The sequence below is a fragment of the Centrocercus urophasianus genome, unplaced genomic scaffold (assembly GCF_019232065.1).
Source record: "Centrocercus urophasianus isolate 14NV4802_14NV808 unplaced genomic scaffold, USGS_Curo_1.0 seq_15, whole genome shotgun sequence".
In the NCBI taxonomy this organism is placed as follows: Eukaryota; Metazoa; Chordata; class Aves; order Galliformes; family Phasianidae; genus Centrocercus; species Centrocercus urophasianus.
Genome location: NW_024884697.1, coordinates 814,279 through 834,382, shown reverse-complemented (window position 1 = coordinate 834,382; position 20,104 = coordinate 814,279). Strand labels below are relative to the sequence as shown.

Here is a 20,104-nt window from a genome sequence, read left to right as displayed (position 1 = left end):
ACATGTGGTTCATTTGGGAGCTAATAAAGGGCAATTTTTGCAGCATTTCCAGATTTTTTTCCAACATGCAGCATACGTGACCCATACATCCACACAAACCCACACGTGCGTGTTTTATATTAAGATGTACAAATGTGCATATGTATGGCTATGAATTTTCTACAAATATAAAAGGAGTTTTTATAACAGAACATATCAATATTGCTGACCTGTATGTTTGTAAGAGCTGTGGCATGTAATCAGTCTAAAAAGGCCAGCCAACAGCCCACCCACCATCTCCCTGCTGCTGCTGGGAATCACTATGGGGAGGGGTGGGAAATTCACAGAATCATCTACTTTGGAGGGACCTTCGAGAACATCAAATCCAGCCATCAACCTGACCAACTCCATCGCACTGCAAACTGTGTCCCTTAGTGCCACATCCACACATCTCTTCACTAACTCCAGCAATTGGGTTTCCCCCACTTCCTTGGACAACCCATTGCAATGCTTCATAGAATCACAGAATGGCGTGAGTTGGAATGGATCTCAAGGATCATGAAGCTCCAACCCCCCTGCCGCAGGCAGAACCACCAACCTCCCCATTTAATACCAGACCAGGCTGCCATGGGCCCCATCCAACCTGGCCTTGAACACCTCCTGGGATGGATGGAGCATCCACAACCTCTCTGGGCAGCTGTTCCAGCACCTCACCACTCTCTCTCTGAAGAACTTCCCCTGAATAGAATCGTGCTTGACCGCTCTCTGTGAAGAAATTCTTCCTGATACCCAATAAACTCCCCTGGTGCACAGTTTCCTCGTGTCCTATCACTTTTCACATGAGAAAAGAGGCTGTCATCTCAGGTTGGTCAGGGTTTTGTAGCAGATTCAGTTGGTTCAGTAATGCAGGGTGGGCTTTTATAGAAAAAACAGTGGCATTCAGGTCACTAGGATCTCATTTCTGAAAATGGAGCTGGCTTTCTGTTAACTAGAATTTTTGGGATTTTTTATGATTTTTCCAGTCCTGTAGAGTACTTAAAGATCTTGCCTGTTCCCATTACATTATATTGTTGCTTTATCTCAATTGTTGTGGTCCTCTCTCTTCTGTTTGCAGATGCTCCTGACAGAATACCTGGATATGAAGAACACCCGCACTGCCTCGGAGCCATCCGCTCAGCTCAGCTATGCCAGCTCTGGGAGAGAATTTGCAGCATTCTTTGCGAAGAAGAAGCCCCAAAGGCCTAAAAACCCTTTGTTCAAGTAAGTGCTGGGATGGTGTTGAAGCTGTATAATCTTCCTCCGTTGCCTTGAGTATTGCATGAGCTGGCTGATAATTGCAGTTTCACAGTGTAAGTAGGGTGCAAGTTTGGTGATGGAGACTTGATACTCAATGCTGAAGCCTCAGTAAGGTCACTGTTGTGGATTCATTGTTGATTTTTAGAGCTCAGTTCTTTCAAACACATCCTAGTGTTGGGATCCCTTTACCCAAGCTGCTGCAAAGCATGCAGCAATGTATTCTGCCTATCTTTGTGCACAGTGTGTTCAAGACCTGTGTTAAAGGCAGCGATAAAAGGAACTGGACAAAGAGAATTAAGATAACTATATAATTACTAGATGGACTAAGTGGTTAATCCTATCACTAGCTTCTTTAATTCAGAGTTCAAAGTGAAAAGAAAGAAGTGATCGAGGGGAGACCATAAGAGGATGAAAGGGTAGGTGGACAAGGGAGGGATTCAGGGAACTGGGTTTGATGTGCATGGATGAGGAGTGAGGAAGAATTGTTGGTGAGCAGCTCTGTTAGCAGAGGAGAAACCACCTTGTTAATACACTGAGATTCAGGTGAGCTTTGCTGAATTTTCATCTCATTTACTGACATCCAGTTTTGGTCTCTTGAGGGTTTTGAGGAATTACCAAAATGTGCTGTTTTGACAGCAGGGGCTCTGTGCTGAAAGATCACAGTTTTGATCTGATGCTGCAGCTCTGCTAGCATAACCATGTGTGTGGCTTCCTGAACTCAGAACTGCCAGAATAATCTTTTTAATGACTTTTTTTTTTTCTGCAGTGAAACTGTTCTAAAGCAGTTGCTAAGGGAGCATATAAGTTTAATGGCAGATCTGAGGGAAAGGCAGCAAAGGGAATGGTGCTAGGGAGTACCAGTATCTTGGGGCAACAATCTTTCCCCCATGCTCAACTGCAGCAGAAACAGCTTGTCTGATGGGTAGAGTCTGGACTACAAGCTGCTGCAGGACTGTGAGCTGTCTTTCGCTGCTCATTAGTTCAGTAGTGAGCCTTAAGAGGCTTTGCTCTCCCACGTAGAGTCGAAGTATAAATTAAAAAAAAATATGTGTACTGAGATGTTTGCACGAAGGAGGAGGAATCGGAAGCAAGAGCTTGTGGTTTCCCCGTTTAGTTTTCTGGAGATGGGCAGCTGGGTGTCTTTAATATACGAAATCCCAAGTTGGAGTAGATCGTTACCATGACGGAGAGTTAACGCTCCGTCATGAAGTTCCTAAGGAGGAACTTCAGTAATGGGAAAGGCTGAGTGATTGGAAGTAGTAGTAATTGGGAACTTTTCATTCTGTGACCTATGTACAGATTATTCATTGTTAGTTTTTTGTTTTTCCAACTATACATTATATCTATTTTGGCTATCCAGAACTTGCTGGAACTCTGTCTTCTTTGCCCTTTGTGCATGGCTGTATAGCAGCTGTATTCTCATGGTACCTCTAGGCTTCAGTTATAAACCAGTCTTTTGCACTTCCCTCTCACAGGTTCAGCTGTTTATGTAATCTCTTGTTATTAGAAGGTTAAACATTGCCTGTAGGATGTCAGAGTATCTCTTGCCACCCTGTCAACCCATGGTTATTCCTCCCCACCTGTTTTTTAACATTCCCATTGTTATTTGGGTGAAAATCATGCTCTTTGAATTTACTCTGTCTTACAGATCTCTACTGGAACAAAATAGGGCTGTTCACATTTTCATTTTATATCTGTTCTTGGGTGTACTTGGGGCATTTAGGCTTGAGGAATAAGGATGCTCTGTTTCACCTACAGCAATTTAAGCGTGTATATTAGTTTGTCAGCAGAGAGTGAAGGTAGGTGTAATTGTTTAAAGTGAAGGTGACTAACCTCATAGGAACAGCACGTCTCTTACCACTCGTGGTGCTGTCACCAAGTCATTGCTGGCACTGTGGTGACAGCAGCACTTATTGGGATCTCTTATTTGGTTATCTGTCTTCTGTCAGCTGTCACCATATCTATGGAAATCTCAGTTGAAATGGAATTTCTCAGTCCACTGAGGGATGTGCATGTTTGATGGAGTGTTATTCTTGTCTTCTCTCTCATCTTCAGTGCTTTTCACATCGGCTGCAAGGTTCTTTTTGTACCTTTCCATTAGCTCTGTCCAAATCAGACGAGCCATCCACTTGTCATCAGAATATCTGTGTTTAATTCCTCCCTTCAGAAGTCTCTTAGGGCAGAGCTCCACCTTGTGTTTTCCCTGCAGCTTGATGCAGGTGTTTGTGCTGTGCCCTGTGATAGCTTGTTAGAAGCTAATTTTCTAAATACTGAGTACTTTTGCTAGTTGTGTGCTCACATGTATTGTGTGATGTAGCAGTAGTGGAGAGAGTGAGGACTCTTGAATTGGGTCTCACAATCTGGAAATCAGCATTTGGAAGAGACTTTGAATCATTCCTTATCTCAAAAATAGGTACAATTCTCGGGGGGGGAGGGGGGGGGTGGTCTTGATGGGTTTAGTTGTTTAATATTGATTGAGAAAGTAGAACTTCACGTGCAGGTTTCTTTGGCAGACCAGATAGGTTGAGTCATCATAAGCCTGGCTTTCTTCTTTTCCAGAAAGGTGCCATTTGCATTTTTAGAATCATAGAATTGTAGAAGGGACATCTCATCCAACTCCCTTACAGTCAGTAGGGGCACCTACAGCTTGGTCAAGTTGCTCAGAGCCTGCACCATCCTGATTGAGTGTCTCCAGGGATCGGGCATCCACCTGCTTTCTGGGCATTGCGTTCCGTTGCCTCACCACCCTTATTGTAATTAAAAAAAAAAAAAAAGAAAACCAAAAAACTTTAAATCTCCCCTCTTATAGTTTGAAACCATTTCCCCTTGTCCTGTCACAACAGACTATGCTGAAGAGTCTATCTCCTTCTTTCTTTTAGCCTGCTAGCCTCATATTTGGGTTGCCATCTCCCTTGCAGATTGGATTGGCAAGACTGAGATCGGGCATTCTTGGGAAAGGAATGAAGGAATGGATTGTAGAAGCAGCTGTTGAATACTCAACATGTTAGTCTCATGCTTGACTATAATTATGTGTAACTCTGGAGGTTGGTGGCCCTGCCTGTGGCAGAGGATTGAAACTTGATAATCCTTGGGAGGATCCCTTCCAACCCAAGCCATTCTATGATTCTATGTTCTAAAGAACAATGTGCCACTGGAGGACTACATGAGGATAGGAAAGGATTATGAGAGTAGAGATGGTGAGTGGAAAGAGGAGCATGGGAGAAGAATGGATCCAGGAAAGAGGGCTTATAAATGCTCACAAAAAGTAACGTAAGCATCACACTGTCTATGTGGCATGATACCTTGTGAGTGTCCCTCTGCTTGATGCTGAGGCTGATTCATTCATCCTTGGCAGAAGCACCTCCACATCTTGTGATCTTCACCATGAATTCTTCAGTTCACTTTGATAGTTTGAAAATGCTTTGTTCCCACTGACTGTGGCAGAACTGCCCAACCTGGATACAAAGGGCTGCTGCTGACCTCATGCTCCTTGGCCATGGGACATTAGACCCCAGGAGCATCCAGCTCACATCATGGCAAGCCCAGAGCTGTCCTGAAATGCTGCAGTGTCATTTCTACTCTCAGTGACAAACATTGTGTTAATGGGGCTCCATTGGTTGAAAAGTGTCTCTTCTCAGATTAATCCTTGTAGAGTATTGGAGCCATACAATAAGTAATAATTAATTCTTAGTTGCAGTGAAAGTATTAGTTAATAATTTGTGGCTTTACATATATGCCTGTTGACAACTTATATGATACTAACTTATCACTTTGGTTTGGATTTTACCAATTTTTTGGAGCCATTCCTATGTGAATGATTGAGTGCTCCCAGCTGATGGCTCAGAGGAGCCATCTCCATGCCATGCAGGCAGCGCTGTGTCTTTTTCCAGCAGAGCTGCACTGATTGGGAGTGCCAGAATTTGGTGCAACGGTGATCAAATTTTATAGGGAAAGAGTGGTTTTGTCTGCCTTCATCGTTTTGCTCAGATATGCAGGGAAATGCGTTTTGTTTAGAGCTGACTGGTGCTTACAAGAAGGCTGACTGGATTTATATATTTTTTAATTACAGGTTTGAATCCTCCTCCCATGCTATTAGCATGAGTGCCTATTTGCGTGAGCAGAGAAGGGAGCTGTACAGCAGAAGTGGAGAACTTCAAGGTATGAAAATAGATTCTGTGAAAGTTTGAATAATTCTGTTTTGTAGAAACTGAGTATCTCATCCGTGCTACATCAAAGAATTAATACCTCTCCAGTTCGCCATGTGGCTTGTCTAAATCACTCCAGTTTGGTTGATTCTTGCACCTGGGCTTCTATTTATGCCCTTTGCACTTCCAGCTAAAGGTTCTTGTCATAAAACAATAGGTGAAATATGAACAGTCTCTCTGCGAGCATTGCGTTTGGGTACTTGGAGTTAATGTTTGCTTCTTTATCTGCAATTTATTTCCCTCTGTCATGCACTGAATGTTATATACTTCTCCTGGATTACTTTGGGAGCTCAACTCAATCGTCTCACGTTTGAAGCATGAATTTCCATTGGATGGACTGAAGTGACCGATTCTTCTTTTATACTGCACTTAAAGATGAAGAGTTAAAGTGTTTGAAAATGGTGAATGTGAGGCACTGGACTACTCGTGCTGGTTTATATTGCTTGTGACAAATGTTCTTTGTACACAGAAAAACGTTCTCTGAGCATGGTGTCATTTCACATATTTTTTCCTGGATGTCTTAATTCACGGTGAGCTCTTAGTTTTGAGAGCAACAGCAAGGAAATATCTTAAGACTGCCATGCATTGAATAGCAGGATTATTTTTTTTCTGTATCATCCATTGGAGTTTCCTATTGGACTAACCAAAAAAGAATATACTGTAGTCTCTGAAGAGTCTATATTGATGGACGAGGGTAGAATTTCTCCCTGAAATCTTGCACGTGGTAATTCTCAGATGGCTTTTATTTGAGGACGATTGGTAATCCAGTCAAAATACTGGATATTTGTGTTCCCTTCTTCCTTAGATAATTTAGTTATGCTCAACTCCACCTGAAAGAGTGGAGTAAGAAGCACTCAGAGGTGTACAGTGTTTTTATGGACCAGTTGCTTTGCTTAAGTGCCTTTAAAAAGGGGATCTTCTTATCGATGCTCAAGCACGTAATGACACTGGCTAATATTCAGACACTTTTCCATTTACTGGAAAGAAGAATCTGAGATAAAAAGATGTGGGCAGCAACTGTCAACTTCAGGATGCTATAATCTGACAGCATATAAAAATAAAATGAAGATACTTGTCTTTCAAATTATGATATCACCTCTTGGTACACTTGGAAGGTGTTCATCTTACAGCTCTGCATCTTTCAAGACTCAGATTCTCACCTTCAAAATCTTGTCACCTGTACTTGAACTTGGGGTCATCTGAAAGAAGTGATCCAGTTCAGCAGGGTCCGAAGTGTGAGCCATTGTATGGCACAGATGCTGAGGCTTCTCATGGTGCAGTGGCCATTACCGTCACACCAAGCTGAGGATGCTTTTTTAAATAGTTCCTTTAGGTTTGGAACTTGCTACTGCTGTAGGGCATGGCCATGTTTCTTGAGAGAGAACTCCTCATTGATAGAAGACAAATGTTGAGGCAGCATTTGCCATGTGCTGAATATTGTGAGAGTTTTCAAGAGAAGAGTGTGAAGGAGATGTATGCAGACTTCCAGCCTTGGAGCTAGTGTGGGGTTGGGAAGAACAAAGCTTATGAGCTGACAAAAGAGGAAAGGACAAAATACAGGAATTAGCATGGATAGGGACAAGATGGTATTGCCCTTTATGGATGAATTGGAAGAGCTGGAACGTGATGCAGTAGGTGACAAAAAGTCAATGTAGGGAGTCAATAGGGACAATGGATGAGATGATTTTGCTATGAAATCTTTGCTGTTTAACCATCAAGAAAAGTTTCCCTTTGAACTTTATGTTAAAAATCTTCTATCTTCTCTTTCTATTATAAGCTACTGTTCCCTTTTAGGTAGCTCATTAATCTTCCTGAATCCCAGACCTCAGCAAGATCTGCATTTTGATTTTTATCCCTTTTAAAGAGGAATACAATTTAATTGTTCAGTCAGGTTACTGCAAGGCAGGCATGTGACACTCTCTCTTCTGTGAATGCCACACTGTTTCTCTTCCTTGACAGCCTTATCCACAGGGATGATGTATCAGTGGCAGCAGGAGGAGGGTGGCTTGTTAGGACATCTTTTTCCTGAAAGATCTTCAAAGAAACATGTGCATAAAATAAAAAAAAAAAAGAAAAACTTATGAAAGTTTGGTCCATGCCAAATTTTTTGAAGTAAGAATTTAATTTAAATGGCCTTAAAATGTGCCAAGATCTGAGCAATGCTTTGTCATTAACCTCTTCTGTTTGGACTGAAATAATGCAGTGTGTAAAGCAGACATTATCCCTCAGTGGGAGAAAGGGAACTTCTGTAAGTGGTTTAGAGATGGAAGGAATAGTGCTGGCACCTTATTCCCCTGGAACAGTTAGAGGATGACTTAGGCCATGTATTTTTCCCTTTAAGTTGGACACAGAAGTCATTTGACAGCTGTCATTAACAGAAGAAAACAGAAGCAATATCTCCTTATAGACTGACGCAGGTGTGCTGCCCTGGGATGCTGTCAGAAGTACAATGTCATTAAAAAAAATTACAAATGAAAAATGATCATTATAAAGCTTCTCATTTTTTTTTTTTTTTTTTTTTTTTTTTTTTTTAAGTGTATGCCTTGGCCATGTGCTAGCAGGGCAATTTACCTTTTCCTTCTTTGAGTCCTTCCGCCCGTTGTCAAATACGATGTTCTTTTTATCGTAGAAGTACAGAATGGGCTGGGTTGAAAAGGACCACAATGATCATCCAGTTCCAACCCCCTGCTGTGTGCAGGGTCACCAGCCAGCAGACCAGGCTGCCCAGAGCCACATCCAGCCTGGCCTTGAGTGCCTGCAGGGATGGGGCATCCACAACCTCCTTGGGCAACCTGTTCCAGTGTGTCACCAACTTCTGTGTAAAAAACTTCCTCCTAAATATCTAATCTAAACTTTCCCTGTCTTAGTTTAAAACCATTCCCTCTTGTTTATGTGAAGTCTTAAAGAATAGGGGTATATTTCAGAAGCAAATACTTTTATTGCAGGGGCAGCTGAATGACTGCTGCTCGGTTCAATGCAGATGTGTTATTTTCTCCCTTAATAGTTCTTCTTCATTAACCACACCTCTCACCATGTCTGACCAGCAGATTCAGACCCCTCACTTCTTTGCTCCCAGCACATGCTTGTGTACCCAAACTACCTGCTGAGCAAAAAGCAGCCTGTGCCATGGCTGGATCCAGTAAAGTATGCACCAAGCAAGCAGCCCTGTAGCATGGAAGCTCTGTGCCATGGAAGCCCTGTGCTGGTAGGTTCAGCAGCATGGAGGGCTAATGAATACTCACTGAAGCTCTTCCTTCTCTGGAGGCACACATTTATCCCACTGTCAGCTGCAGGGCTGTCTGTTTCCACAAAACCTCTAAGAATTTACTACTTTTAAGATCTATTCCCTGTCACGTTGGGCTGAAATTGGCTCTCCAGCTCAGTTGTTGTGAGGGTGGGACAGACAGAAGATCAGATAACTCTTCTTTTTGTAAGAAACTTGGCTAAAACGTTGCTGTATTTCATTGCAAAGGTGGTTGCTTGTCAGTGACTGTTGGAATGAATCCCGTGTGTGCCTCTTATTTTATTCCACTATTGCCTTCAATTACCAACAAATCCTTGGGAGCAGAAGAAAAATGTGGTTTCTCTGTGTGGATGGGGAGAGTCAGGGACTGCAAGAGGAGCAGTGGATGGTAGGAGGGGTCATTTGGGCTGGAGATGGTCTGCAAGGGCCTTGTTTTTTTTTCTCATTAAGTTGGATGTGGTTGGTGTCAGGAAAATGTGGTTTCAAGAAAAAATTAAGAGGAAAAGCCACTTGTGGTCTGAATAACATCAATGCATGTCTGGATTTCTGGATTGGTATTCTGGCAATGTTTAAAGGCACCAACCCTACTTTCAATTTCATTGTACTGAGCATGATACTCACGTGTTTCCGTACCTGAAAGGCTTTCGCGTGGTCCAGCAGCCCTCACCAGCACAGCTCCACTGTACAAGGATTTGGAAATCTGTCTTCCAGACATTTAAATGTCTAAATTTTGCAAAGCTGTGGCTAGAGCCATGGCAGGAGCACTTTTTTCTAGATATGTCAGGTATTGTTTCAGAGTCTTGTGGCTATAGGGAATTAACATAGCTATGCTCACTGTGGCCTCAGTTGAATTTATCAGCAGAAATGGTAAAAGATGTTTTTGTACTCTGTGAAAATCTGAACAGCTTTGAGGGTGCTGATCAGCATGAAAATAGCATTCGGCTGCTGTTATCTCTGCGTGTGCAGGGCCTGGTAATTCCTATCGAGGTCAGCTTTGCTTGTGTTGTACATCTGGGACGTTTTTAAGAATGAAATGTGAAGTGCTCCTGAGCAGCTGTTGTTCCTGTGGATGTTAATGGACTCCACAGCTGCTCATCACCTCTTAAAATTTAGGCTTCCTTAATGCTTTCACCCCCAGAAGATTGCACAATTCAAAATTAATTAAACCTCTCCAGGCCTTTGTGAAGTAGGATTTTACTTTGATTGTAGCTGTGCAAGCTGAGGGATGAATCGAATCATCCTGGGAGGGGTGGTGGAGCAGAATTAGTCCTAATTCCAGTCCCAGTCTTCTGTTAGATTGCGCTGATTGAAGTCTGAATACATTATGGCATCCAAAGGAGGGCTGCAAAGATGGGGAAGGGTCAGGAGGGCATTGTGTATGAGCCAGGAGTTGGACTCTGTGATCCTTATGGATCCCTTCCAAATTGTGATTCTATGCTTCCTTGCAGTGCCCCATGAGAAATCACTGCCTGCATGTACTTTTGTTTCCAGGATGGAATGCAACTCTGTACGAGAACTGTTTCATAATCTCTACAAAGCCAGTGCAGGGTATTGCACTTGGGTCAGGGTAACCCCAGATATGTGTACAGATGGGAAGAAGGACTCACTGAAAGCAGTCCTGCAAGGAGAGACTTGGTCCTGGTAGATGAAAAACCTAATATGAGCCAGCAGTGTGATCTGGCAGCCTGGAAGGCCAACTGTATCCTGAGCTGCATCAACAGAGATGTGGCAGCAGGGAGGGAGGTGATTGTCCCCTCTACTCTGCCGTCCTGAGACCCCATCTGGAGTAGTGCACATGGGTCTGTGGCCCCAGTCACAAGAAAGACACAGAGCTGTTGGGGCAGGTCCAGAGGAGGCCCTGAAGATACTTGGAGAGCTGGAGCTCCTTTCATACAAAGAAAGGCTGAAGGAGTTGTTGGTGTTGAGCCTGGAGAAGAGAAGGCTCCGGGGAGACCTCATTGTGGCCTTGGAGTACTTGAAGGGAGCTTACAGGCAGGATGGGGAGTGACTTCTTAGATGATCTGATGGTGATAGGAGAGGGAGGAAAGGCTGTAAACTAAGAGAGGGAAAATTTAGCTTGGATGTTAGGAAGAAATTTGGTGCTCCAGGGGTAGTGAGGCACTGGAGCAGGTTGTGCAGAGTGGTTGTGGATGCCCCTGGATCCCTGGAGGTGCTGAAGGCCAGGTTGGATGGGGCCCTGGGCAGCCTGATCTGGTGGGTGGCAACCCTGCCAATGACATTTGGGTTGGACCTGGGTCATCTTTATGGTTTCCTCCAACCTAAGCTATTCAGTGGTTCTATGGTTTGTGCTCTTACTGTCTCTGAAGGTAGGGTAGTGCTAGCTATACAAGGCTGCCATAAAGAACTTGTCTTCGCAGAGAAAGTGTTTGATGGAGCGCAGAATGAAATTCATGCTCCCAAGCTGTATTCCCCCAACTACCAGACAGAATTTGTGTGCTGAACTGAAACAGGAAAAAATCTGTTTCTTTTGAAGCTGTTTAGTGGTTTCTGCCTAGGATCCCCTGTGATGCAACGTTGTTTTTCTGTTTTCTGGAAGTTTTGTTCAGTTTCAGTTGGATCCTGCTAGAAGTTGGGACTGTGGGTGAATGGTTCAGGCATAACTGACATTACCTGCTTTCTGCACTTTTAAAGTCTCAAGCACCAAGTGAATCAGTAGGAGGGCTACAGAACTGAAGGTGTGTCATGCCCTAAGGATGGCAAATTGTGCTGGGAAACAAAGGTCTCTTGCAATGAGACTGTAGGTACTGATTGATTGATTGATTTTTGCTTATTTCTTGTAAGTGGAACCTCTGAAGATTTTTTTTTTTCTTGTTGGCCAAGAGAAAAATGGAAAGCATTGAGGATCCCTGTGCTATGAATTGGAGATGGGGAATGGGGCTGGGTTACTCACTGCTATGTTGCTTTTAAGTATTTTTGATCGAAGGCTGAACATTTCTTAGCAGAGGGTTTTAAGTAATTAAGGAAATCAAAGAGAAACTCAGCTAATTAAGACTTTGATGCCAAGAAATAGCAGTGGAGGCAAATGCTATCTGGTATGACAAGGGCACAGCGTAAGGCCAGGTCCAGGGAAAATGCAGTTATTTGTAGGTGCCTTGTTCCATTTGAATTCACCAAAATGCTGCCGGAGGGAGCCAGCTGTGTGTGCTGCTGACAAAAACGAATCTTGACACTTTGGATAATGAAAATTTGGTTCAGCACCTTTTAGAGATGTCTATGATAATACGTTGTCAGTCGGAGGCAGTGAGGAGGGGGGAAACGGCATCACTCTTGTCTGCTTAAAGGAGATGTTGTGACAAGCGGACAGTCCTAGTTAAAAATCCCCTTTAGGAAAAAAAAAAAATGAAGAGGGCTAACCCATTGAAGAACCCAAAGTTGATGATGGGGGGGGAGGTGGTTTGATGTCAGGCTCTTCCTGCCATGCAGCTGCTTTGGTCTCCCCATGGTGCGGAGGATCACAGTTCTCTTTGAGCTGGGAGGGGGGGGGGAAGAGAGGGGAGAGAATTGCTTTTTTGTGGTTTGACAGTATTAATGCAATCATCTCGTTCAGACCTTGTAAGCCCACTTATTATTTCCTCTGCGTGTGTTTTTTCTGGTTTAGCGGATTAGCTGCACTGTCTCTTCAAAGGCTATCCAATCAAGAAGGGGTTATTAAAACCGGGGCGCTTTATGACTGAGAATTAATTAGAGCAGCATTTTCATGCAAAACATCCAATTTTTTGATTAGCAATGGAGCAGGGCCGCAATTAACACTCTAGGAAGCTTAAATTTCCAGCATTTTGATTCTCAGGAAATGAGATTATCAAACTGGGGTCAGGCACTTGACAGCAGAAGGGGGATTATGTGTAAGAAAATAATTTGTTTCTTGATTTTGCCTCCGAGATTGTTATTAAAGATAAGGTGAATTCAGAGGGAGGCAAAGAGTGGAGGGAGAAGATTCCAAAAAAAAGGAAGCAGGAGAAACCTGGTGCTGTCCTCCTTGCTGTGCTGAGAGCTGTTCAAGTCCCAGCGTTAGCAAGTGCGCTCACTTTGCATTTCAGTGACAGCAACAGGTTTCCATGGCTTCCTTGGGGTTAGTCTGCATCCCTAACTGATGTGTTTTGAGAGTTCTGCAGTGGTTTTTAAATAGTCAAAATATTTGCATCCTGGGAAAGGAGGCAATGTGTGTTCATTTTAATAGACAGGCTGCTTTTACTTCTGAGTGTGTGGTGTTTGCATTTTTAAGCTATTTCCTGATCCGCTGCAGGTATCTGAAGGCTTGTCATAGAATGATAGAATCACTTGGGTTGGAAGGGGCCACAAGGATGAAGCTCCACCCTGTCCTGCTGCAGGCAGAGCCACTGAGCTCCACATTTAATACCAGACCAGGCTGCCCAGAGCCCCATCCAACCTGGCCTTTGGAAGGACAGGGCATCCACAACCTGTCTGGGCAGCAGTTCCAGCACCTCACTACTCTATCTGTAAAGAACTTCCCCCTGACATCCAACCTAATTCCCCCCTCTTTCAACTTCAAACCAAACTTAAAAGCTGCCTATCCTCCCGCTTCTGCTTTTAGTATGACCATAAAGTTCAATTACTATGATTTACATTACTTAAGGTATTATTTTTGAGTGAAAGTGTTTGTGAAAGCAAATGTTATGAAGTTAACTGTTGCTAGAAGCCATGTTAGCCACGTTCTTGGTCCCACATCTTATCTAGTAATGCCCACAGCTGTTGCATCCCTTTTTGCAGCAGTCAGGTTTTTAAGGATGCTCAATCCTAGCTTGCACTGTCAATTTATGCTCACAGGTCACACCTTGGAGTCATAGAATCATTAAGGTTGGAAAAGACCAGAGATCACCTAGTACAAGCATCAACATGTCACCACCATGCCCGCGAAGTCTGAGGCCTTGCACAAGTCTGGCAGTGCACACCAGTTGCCCTTTGCTCCCTGATGTGCTTTGCGCACTGATTCGCTCACTGATTTCCATCCCTGGGCAGTGCACCTCCATGTTCAGCTCTGGCAGTCTTCAGAATTTGGCTATTGCTCTCCACTTGAGGACATCCCAATAAATCCTCATTCTTGGCTTGAGGCCCTTTTCTTCTTAAGCCTTAGGTTTCTGTCACTTCAGACCTCTCATAACTCTACTTTGCAGCTTGCCAGATACCACATTGTCCTTTCTTAATATGAAAAACAATAATACCAGGGTATCAAGGCATCAAGGTGTAGTGTCAGTAGAGGAGTTTGTCAGATAAAGGCTGAAAATCAGAGGTGATGGAATCAATTACGAATTCCTGCACGAGCTTTGATTTTTTTTCCATTCTCTTTTATGTCAATAACCAGCACTAAACTTCTGTCCAATCTTGATATGAGGAAGGACATAGAAGAAGGTACTCAGTGTTTAAAAATACTGTTCCCACAGATGACTGCTTCAGTATTGCTGGGAGGCTGCTCTGGCCAGGTATGCTTTGTGGTTTATTGTGCCAATTCAGAGAAGAAAACATTTCAGATTTTCTGGGACTCACTCTGTAACAGTGTGCCTTGTTTAGAATCATTGATTTTCAAGGTACTTATTTACAGCTTCTTTTCAGCTTTGAGTTCTGGATGACTAAAGAATTTGGGGGCACGCATTTTCATATGTTTAATTTCTAATTGGATATAACTTCAACAAAGCGACTGTCAGATGGTCTGAATTTAGCAGTGAACACAGGGGGAAGTAACAGGATAGGCACAGTTCAGTAATGTGACTTTGTCTGAATTGGTGCCTGCTCTCCTTCTTCCCCTCTATCATCAGCAAGAGCTGCTGTGTGCCATGCAGCAGGCCGTGCTGATTCAGTGGGTGAGATGTGTTCCAATCTGAAACAGAAATCATGCTTTGCTTTTTAGAAGGACTACGGAAACATTTCATCACTACAGCTAGCAATAAAATAACCATGATACAGTTCAACAGGTACTCTTCTTACTGTGATCTGAAGTAATACTTTCTTCTTTTCTCTCCGTATGTGAGCTTCGTACTCTCCTGGAATTTGTGCCTTTGTGTAGAGTTCAGTAGTAAACCATATATTTAAAATGGTTCTATCTTGCTGTTTGGGATCAGTGTTCTCTCAGTTTGGTCTGAGGAGGTCCGGTTTCTGATCATCTGCTTCTCTTTGAACAAGAGTCATTGCTGCTCTGGTGGAGGTGGACTGCAACAAACTGAAAGGATGAAAAGGTTTCCGTAGTTTAAGTGGTTGGTACTGCCGTTTTCTCTTCCAAAATTATAACTATCTGAAACCAAGATCCTAGTTTTGAGCTCCAGCTATCCATTGGATGTTATTTAATGAAGAGTCATTTCCTTGGGAAAGCTTCCTTTGGAAGTTGTTGGAGAGGGTGCAGAACAGGGCCACTAAGATGATTTTAGGGCTGGAGCTCCTCACCTACGAAGACAGACTGAGAGAGCTGGGCTTGTTCAGCCTGGAGAAGAAAAGGCTGCAGGGTGACTTCATTGCAGCCTAAAGTACTGTAGCTATTGTACCTAAAGGGAGCCTACAAACAGGAAAGGAGTCAACTCTTTGAAATGGTAGATAATAGCAGGGCAAGGGGAAATAGTTTGAAAGTGAAGGAGGGAAGAATGAGGTTTGGATGTCAGGGGGAAGTTCTTTACAGAGATAGTGGAGAGGTGCTGGAACAGCTGCCCAGACAGGTTGTGGATGCCCCGTCCATCTCTGGAGGTCAGAGATGGCCAGGTTGGATGGGGCTCTGGGCAGCCTGGCCTGGTATTAAATGTGGAGGTTTGTGGGCCTGCCTGTGTTGGGGTGATTGAAGCTTCATGATCCTTGAGGTCCCTTCCAGCCCAGGCCATTCTGTGATTCAGTGATTCTGTTATTCCTTGACTTGTTTAAAGAATGCGTATATATATATGTTTCCTTTTTTGTTTGTTACCAAGGTATTACAGGGCACCTTTTGTCCCCTAGGTTTAGATTCCTTCCTCTCTTCTGTTAGATGTTGGACTTAGGGGACATGGTTTGGTGGGCACATTGGGGATGGGTTGTTGGTTTGGCCTGATGGTCTTAATGGTCTTCTGCAACCTTAATGATTCTATGATTCAGTTACTGTTGATGCTAATAGCGTACTTTCATTTGAATCAGAGTTTGGCAGTTGCTTGATCCTGTGCAGTACCACTGTGTGTAGAGCTAGGCTATAAAATGAACAATACGTTGTCCAGTGGGAATGTGGATCAGCCGAATACGAGTAGTATTCAGTATTTCAGTTTGGTCAATGAGAGCCAGTAATTCTGTTCTTCTGAGACCTTTAATTACCAAAGCTGTAATAAATATCCTTCAAAATGACATACACTTTTAGGAAGAGATCTGTGCACTCTCCAGGAGTGCTTTCTGGAACACTAATTTTATTTTGAAAATTTTTTTATGGCATTTTGTGCATGTGTGTGTATTTTTTACACTTGTGTGTGTGTTTTTTAGTCTGGCAAGTTGAACAGAGTGGAGTTCTAAGATGCTCTGAGATGTTTGTGTTTTCTTTTTATTTTTTTAAGCTTGTATACCTTGGAGAAGAGAAGGCTCAGGGGAGACGTCATTGTGGCCTTCCAGTAGTTGAAGGGAACGTATAAACAGGAGGGGAATAGCTGTTTACGAGGGTGAATGGTTTTAAACTGAGACAGGAGAGATTTAGGTTCGATATTAAGAGGAAGTTTTTCACCCAGATGGTGACTGGAACAGGTTGCCCAAGGAGGCTGTGGATGCCCCATCCCTGAAGGCATTCAAGGCCAGGCTGGATGTGGCTCTGGGCAGCCTGGTCTGGTGGTTGGCGACCCTGCACACAGCAGGGGGTTGGAACTACATGATCATTGTGTCCTTTTCAACCCAGGCCATTTATGATTCTATTCCACGATGAAATCTTAGTGACATTTGGACTTTTAAGTAATTTCTTTTTTCTTTTACTGAAGTTTGCCCCGATCCATTTCTTTATGCAGGTCAGATTTTTGGTTGCCTTTCTGTCAGTTGGGGAACTGTTTTGTTTTCCCCAACTTAATTTGGAAGACAGTAAGTACATTGCTGAAACATTGCTTTCATTTCTCTTGCTTGACAGAGTAGCCAATCCTAATTAAAAAAAAAAAAAAAAAAAAGTGTGAGAGTTATCTGTGGAGGCTGAACTGCCTTTTCTGCCACTTGTATATCCTGCAAGCTGAGACAGCTAAAGAAAGCAGTTGGGTATCATGGGCTATGTCAAACTACAACACGTGCCTTAAGGGTGAGTGTGGAAGCAGAAGCCGTTGCTCTTGCCTTGTCTTGTACCTGTTCAGTGGTAAAGAAGTGTTTAATCTCTGGCCTTGTCATTCTAATGCTTCTAATCTGTGTTTGAAGTCCCTGAAAAAGGTGAAACTGTTGTTTTTCAAGTGGCATAAAAAATGCACCAGGGACAGCTATATTAGCATTTGGATTTTTGCCTTTGGCTTTGACTGATAGATATATTATTATATATATATATTTTTTTTTTACACTGAAGAGATTTTTATCTTGATTATGTGGAAATGAAACTTTACAGTGACAAAGTGGTGGGCAGCTTTAGAGAGCCCTGCTTTCAAGTAGGGTTAAAACCATTTAGGTGAGCATGAATTAACATTTCCCTTGTCTGGTAAAGGTCGCCCTTTAATTGAGATTCACCACGTTCAGTCCAAAGCCTGGGATCCAGGAGACCTCTCTACGCAAAGAAGGCACAAATTGGCAGCATAATCTCATCAGAGGCTCAGGTTATACGGTAATAAATCATTCGATTCAAAGCTAAAAAAGCTGCCACGGAGCATAAAACACGCCAGATGCTTGGAAGACTTTTGTAGCTTAGAGTTAGAATAACAGTTGGAGGATCTGTAGATGTCTTGAATTCCTTCTTAATAAGGCAGAAGTTGTTGTGAAGAAGCTGATCCTTACCTAATTAGAGGATTAAAATACTACATACTTGCTTTTATGAAAGTTGCTATTCTTTCTATCCAACATATGAATTTAACGTGCCGCGCTGCCATCCTGTTTTGTGCAATAGTTCTGAAATTATGACAAAAAATAGCAACAGCTTTCATATATACATGATGTCCTGCTTTTTCTAGAGAGATAGTTGTGTGTTGAGTAGGGGATTCCCTTGTATAGAATAAGAAATTGATGTTAATTCATGAAGTGATGTGACATAGAGTTTTGAAGATACAAAGGCTATGGGTGGAGGGCTTTGGGGACTAAGTGCATAAACTGTTGTTAACATTTTTTTTCCTTTTATATGACACGCACAGTATTAGAATATTTTATAGTCAGAAGATAGAAATATTTTTCTGACAAGGAGAATATACTAGAAGAATGCTTTTAATCAATTTTATAATGGTAGAATATGGATGGTCAGCTGCTACCTTTGTGGAGATTGGAGATGGCGAAAGAATGTTCATGAAAAGCACCAGAAACTTTGAAGCTTTATGCCAACAAGCTTCTTGGTCTCTAATTTTATGTTTTTTTGTTGGTGCTCAAGGAGCCTGAATGCCATCAGAATTGTACTCTGCAGTACAACAGAGTCACACCATCATTTTGGTTATGTTACATGCCCCACAGGATTGAGGAGGTCATAAAAAGGCAGTGATATGCATGCTAGCAACATCTCCAATGGTTTGTTTGGTTGCTAATCCAATTTGACTTGGCCTCAGAAGTCTGAAACTGGATGCATGAATGGAAAAATAATTTAATGAATAACACAGTTCTGAAAATGAGTTTCTTTATCTCCAACCTGATCTGTGCCCAGCCACCTCTGACCAGCTAACAGCAGTGTGATTTGCGCAGGATTCGTAGTAGTGACCGTTGTGGCCAGATGCTGTTTGGAACACGTCCTGGGCAAGGCCCTCATCTTACACAAAGGCAAAAGCAGGACTGTGGGGTCAGAGGTATGTCTTCTGATTTGCTGGCAGCTTTGCTTGTCCTTCTGCTGGAGTTGTGGATTCTCTTCTGCAGATACTTTGCCTTCAGTTCCCATCCAGTCTCCTTTTAAAATGGTGATACTTCTGTCTGCTGATGACAGTTAATCCTTCTTTGTCAGTGGGTTCACAGTTTCAGCAAGTGGCTGATGCTGTCGGCATTGGATCTGTTGGCTTGTTTCAGGAGCGTGTGCTTGAAGCCTCATTTTTCTGGGAAGCAGCCATTTGAATGGACACCAAACACAACTGGCAACACTTTATCCTTTTTTAATATGCCACATCTGTATCTAATTTCATTTACAAAGAAGAAGATTAAAAAAAAAGAGAACAGGGAAGGTAACCAATCCCCACATTCAAAGTGGATTTTGCAGATCCTTTCATGCCCAGGCACACCGTGCTCTGAATTTAAATTGCTACTCTCTATGTACATTACCCAAATTGTCACGTATCTATTGCCATGCGGCCACCCCAAATGCAGAGAAGTTGTTAAAACCAGATTTTTCTGTTTGTTTTCTTCATTAAGAAAAACTATTGCAGCTGCTTGAGGGAGATTGTTCCAAGTTTGCCAGAGAAACCCAGATTGCTTCTTTTTCCTCTAAATAGTGGGTGCAGCAAATACTCTCTGAAGATCTCATTAGTGTTTTCAAATTTCATTGTAATTACTTAATAGTATAATAATGCTCAGTAGTTGGATTTTTTTTTTACATAATATCAAAAATATTCAAGTGACTGGGGGCTTAGAGTGCATCTGTGCTCCTGTTTGGGAATTTTAATTGCACTGATCATGTGGCTGTGTTTGACTTAATTGTCATCAGTAGTTACTGGATGAGATCCCTTGCCTAAGCACTGTATTCATTGCACCTCGATGGCATCTAGAAATGTGTGAGCAAATGTAGCAAATGGCACTTTCTTTGTCTGCTTAATGAATATGTAAGTGATTTCAAATGGCCTCTTCCCTAGATTATAACTATGCAATTTTTTTTATAATAGGAGATATGTTGATATTCTGCAGAAAAGCTATAATTTCCGTAATAATTGGTTTATAGTGCACTGAGTGCTTTTCTCTCAGCAAGGTAAGACACCAATTTGGCATGACCAGGTTAAGTAAGGAAGCAGCATGTGACTGCCGTGCGCTTGTAGGATCTCTTGATGCTCAGGGTCAGTTGCCAACCATGGGAAATAATGCCTTTTTAGCTACTGTTGGACTGTGACTATTTCATTATAGTTGACTAAAAGTTATTTGCATTGAGCAGGCGAATTCTAAAGTCTGTGAGAGTTCAGGGGTCAAAGCATTGAATGGTTTTTGTGGTATACACAGCCAGAAGGGCGTTACTATGTTTTAAAGATAATTACTATGCAAAAAGCAATCAAATCCCACTTCATTTGAAAATGTGCCAGGTTTTTTTGTTGTTGTTAGTTATTTCAGCTCAAGAGAAGCAGGC

The 20,104-nt window shown here is 42.6% G+C and overlaps 1 protein-coding gene across 2 annotated transcripts in view; it reads left to right on the top strand.

The window, feature by feature from the left end:
* The window catches only part of EXOC4 (exocyst complex component 4), a 397,972-nt gene that overhangs the window by 104,329 nt on the left and 273,539 nt on the right, over window positions 1–20,104 (top strand). For both annotated transcript variants that reach the window (XM_042815485.1, XM_042815486.1), the window contains exons 8-9: window positions 1,094–1,239; window positions 5,345–5,433. In XM_042815485.1, coding sequence (XP_042671419.1) covers window positions 1,094–1,239; window positions 5,345–5,433 — 235 coding nt within the window. The remainder of the gene's footprint in view (window positions 1–1,093; window positions 1,240–5,344; window positions 5,434–20,104) is intronic.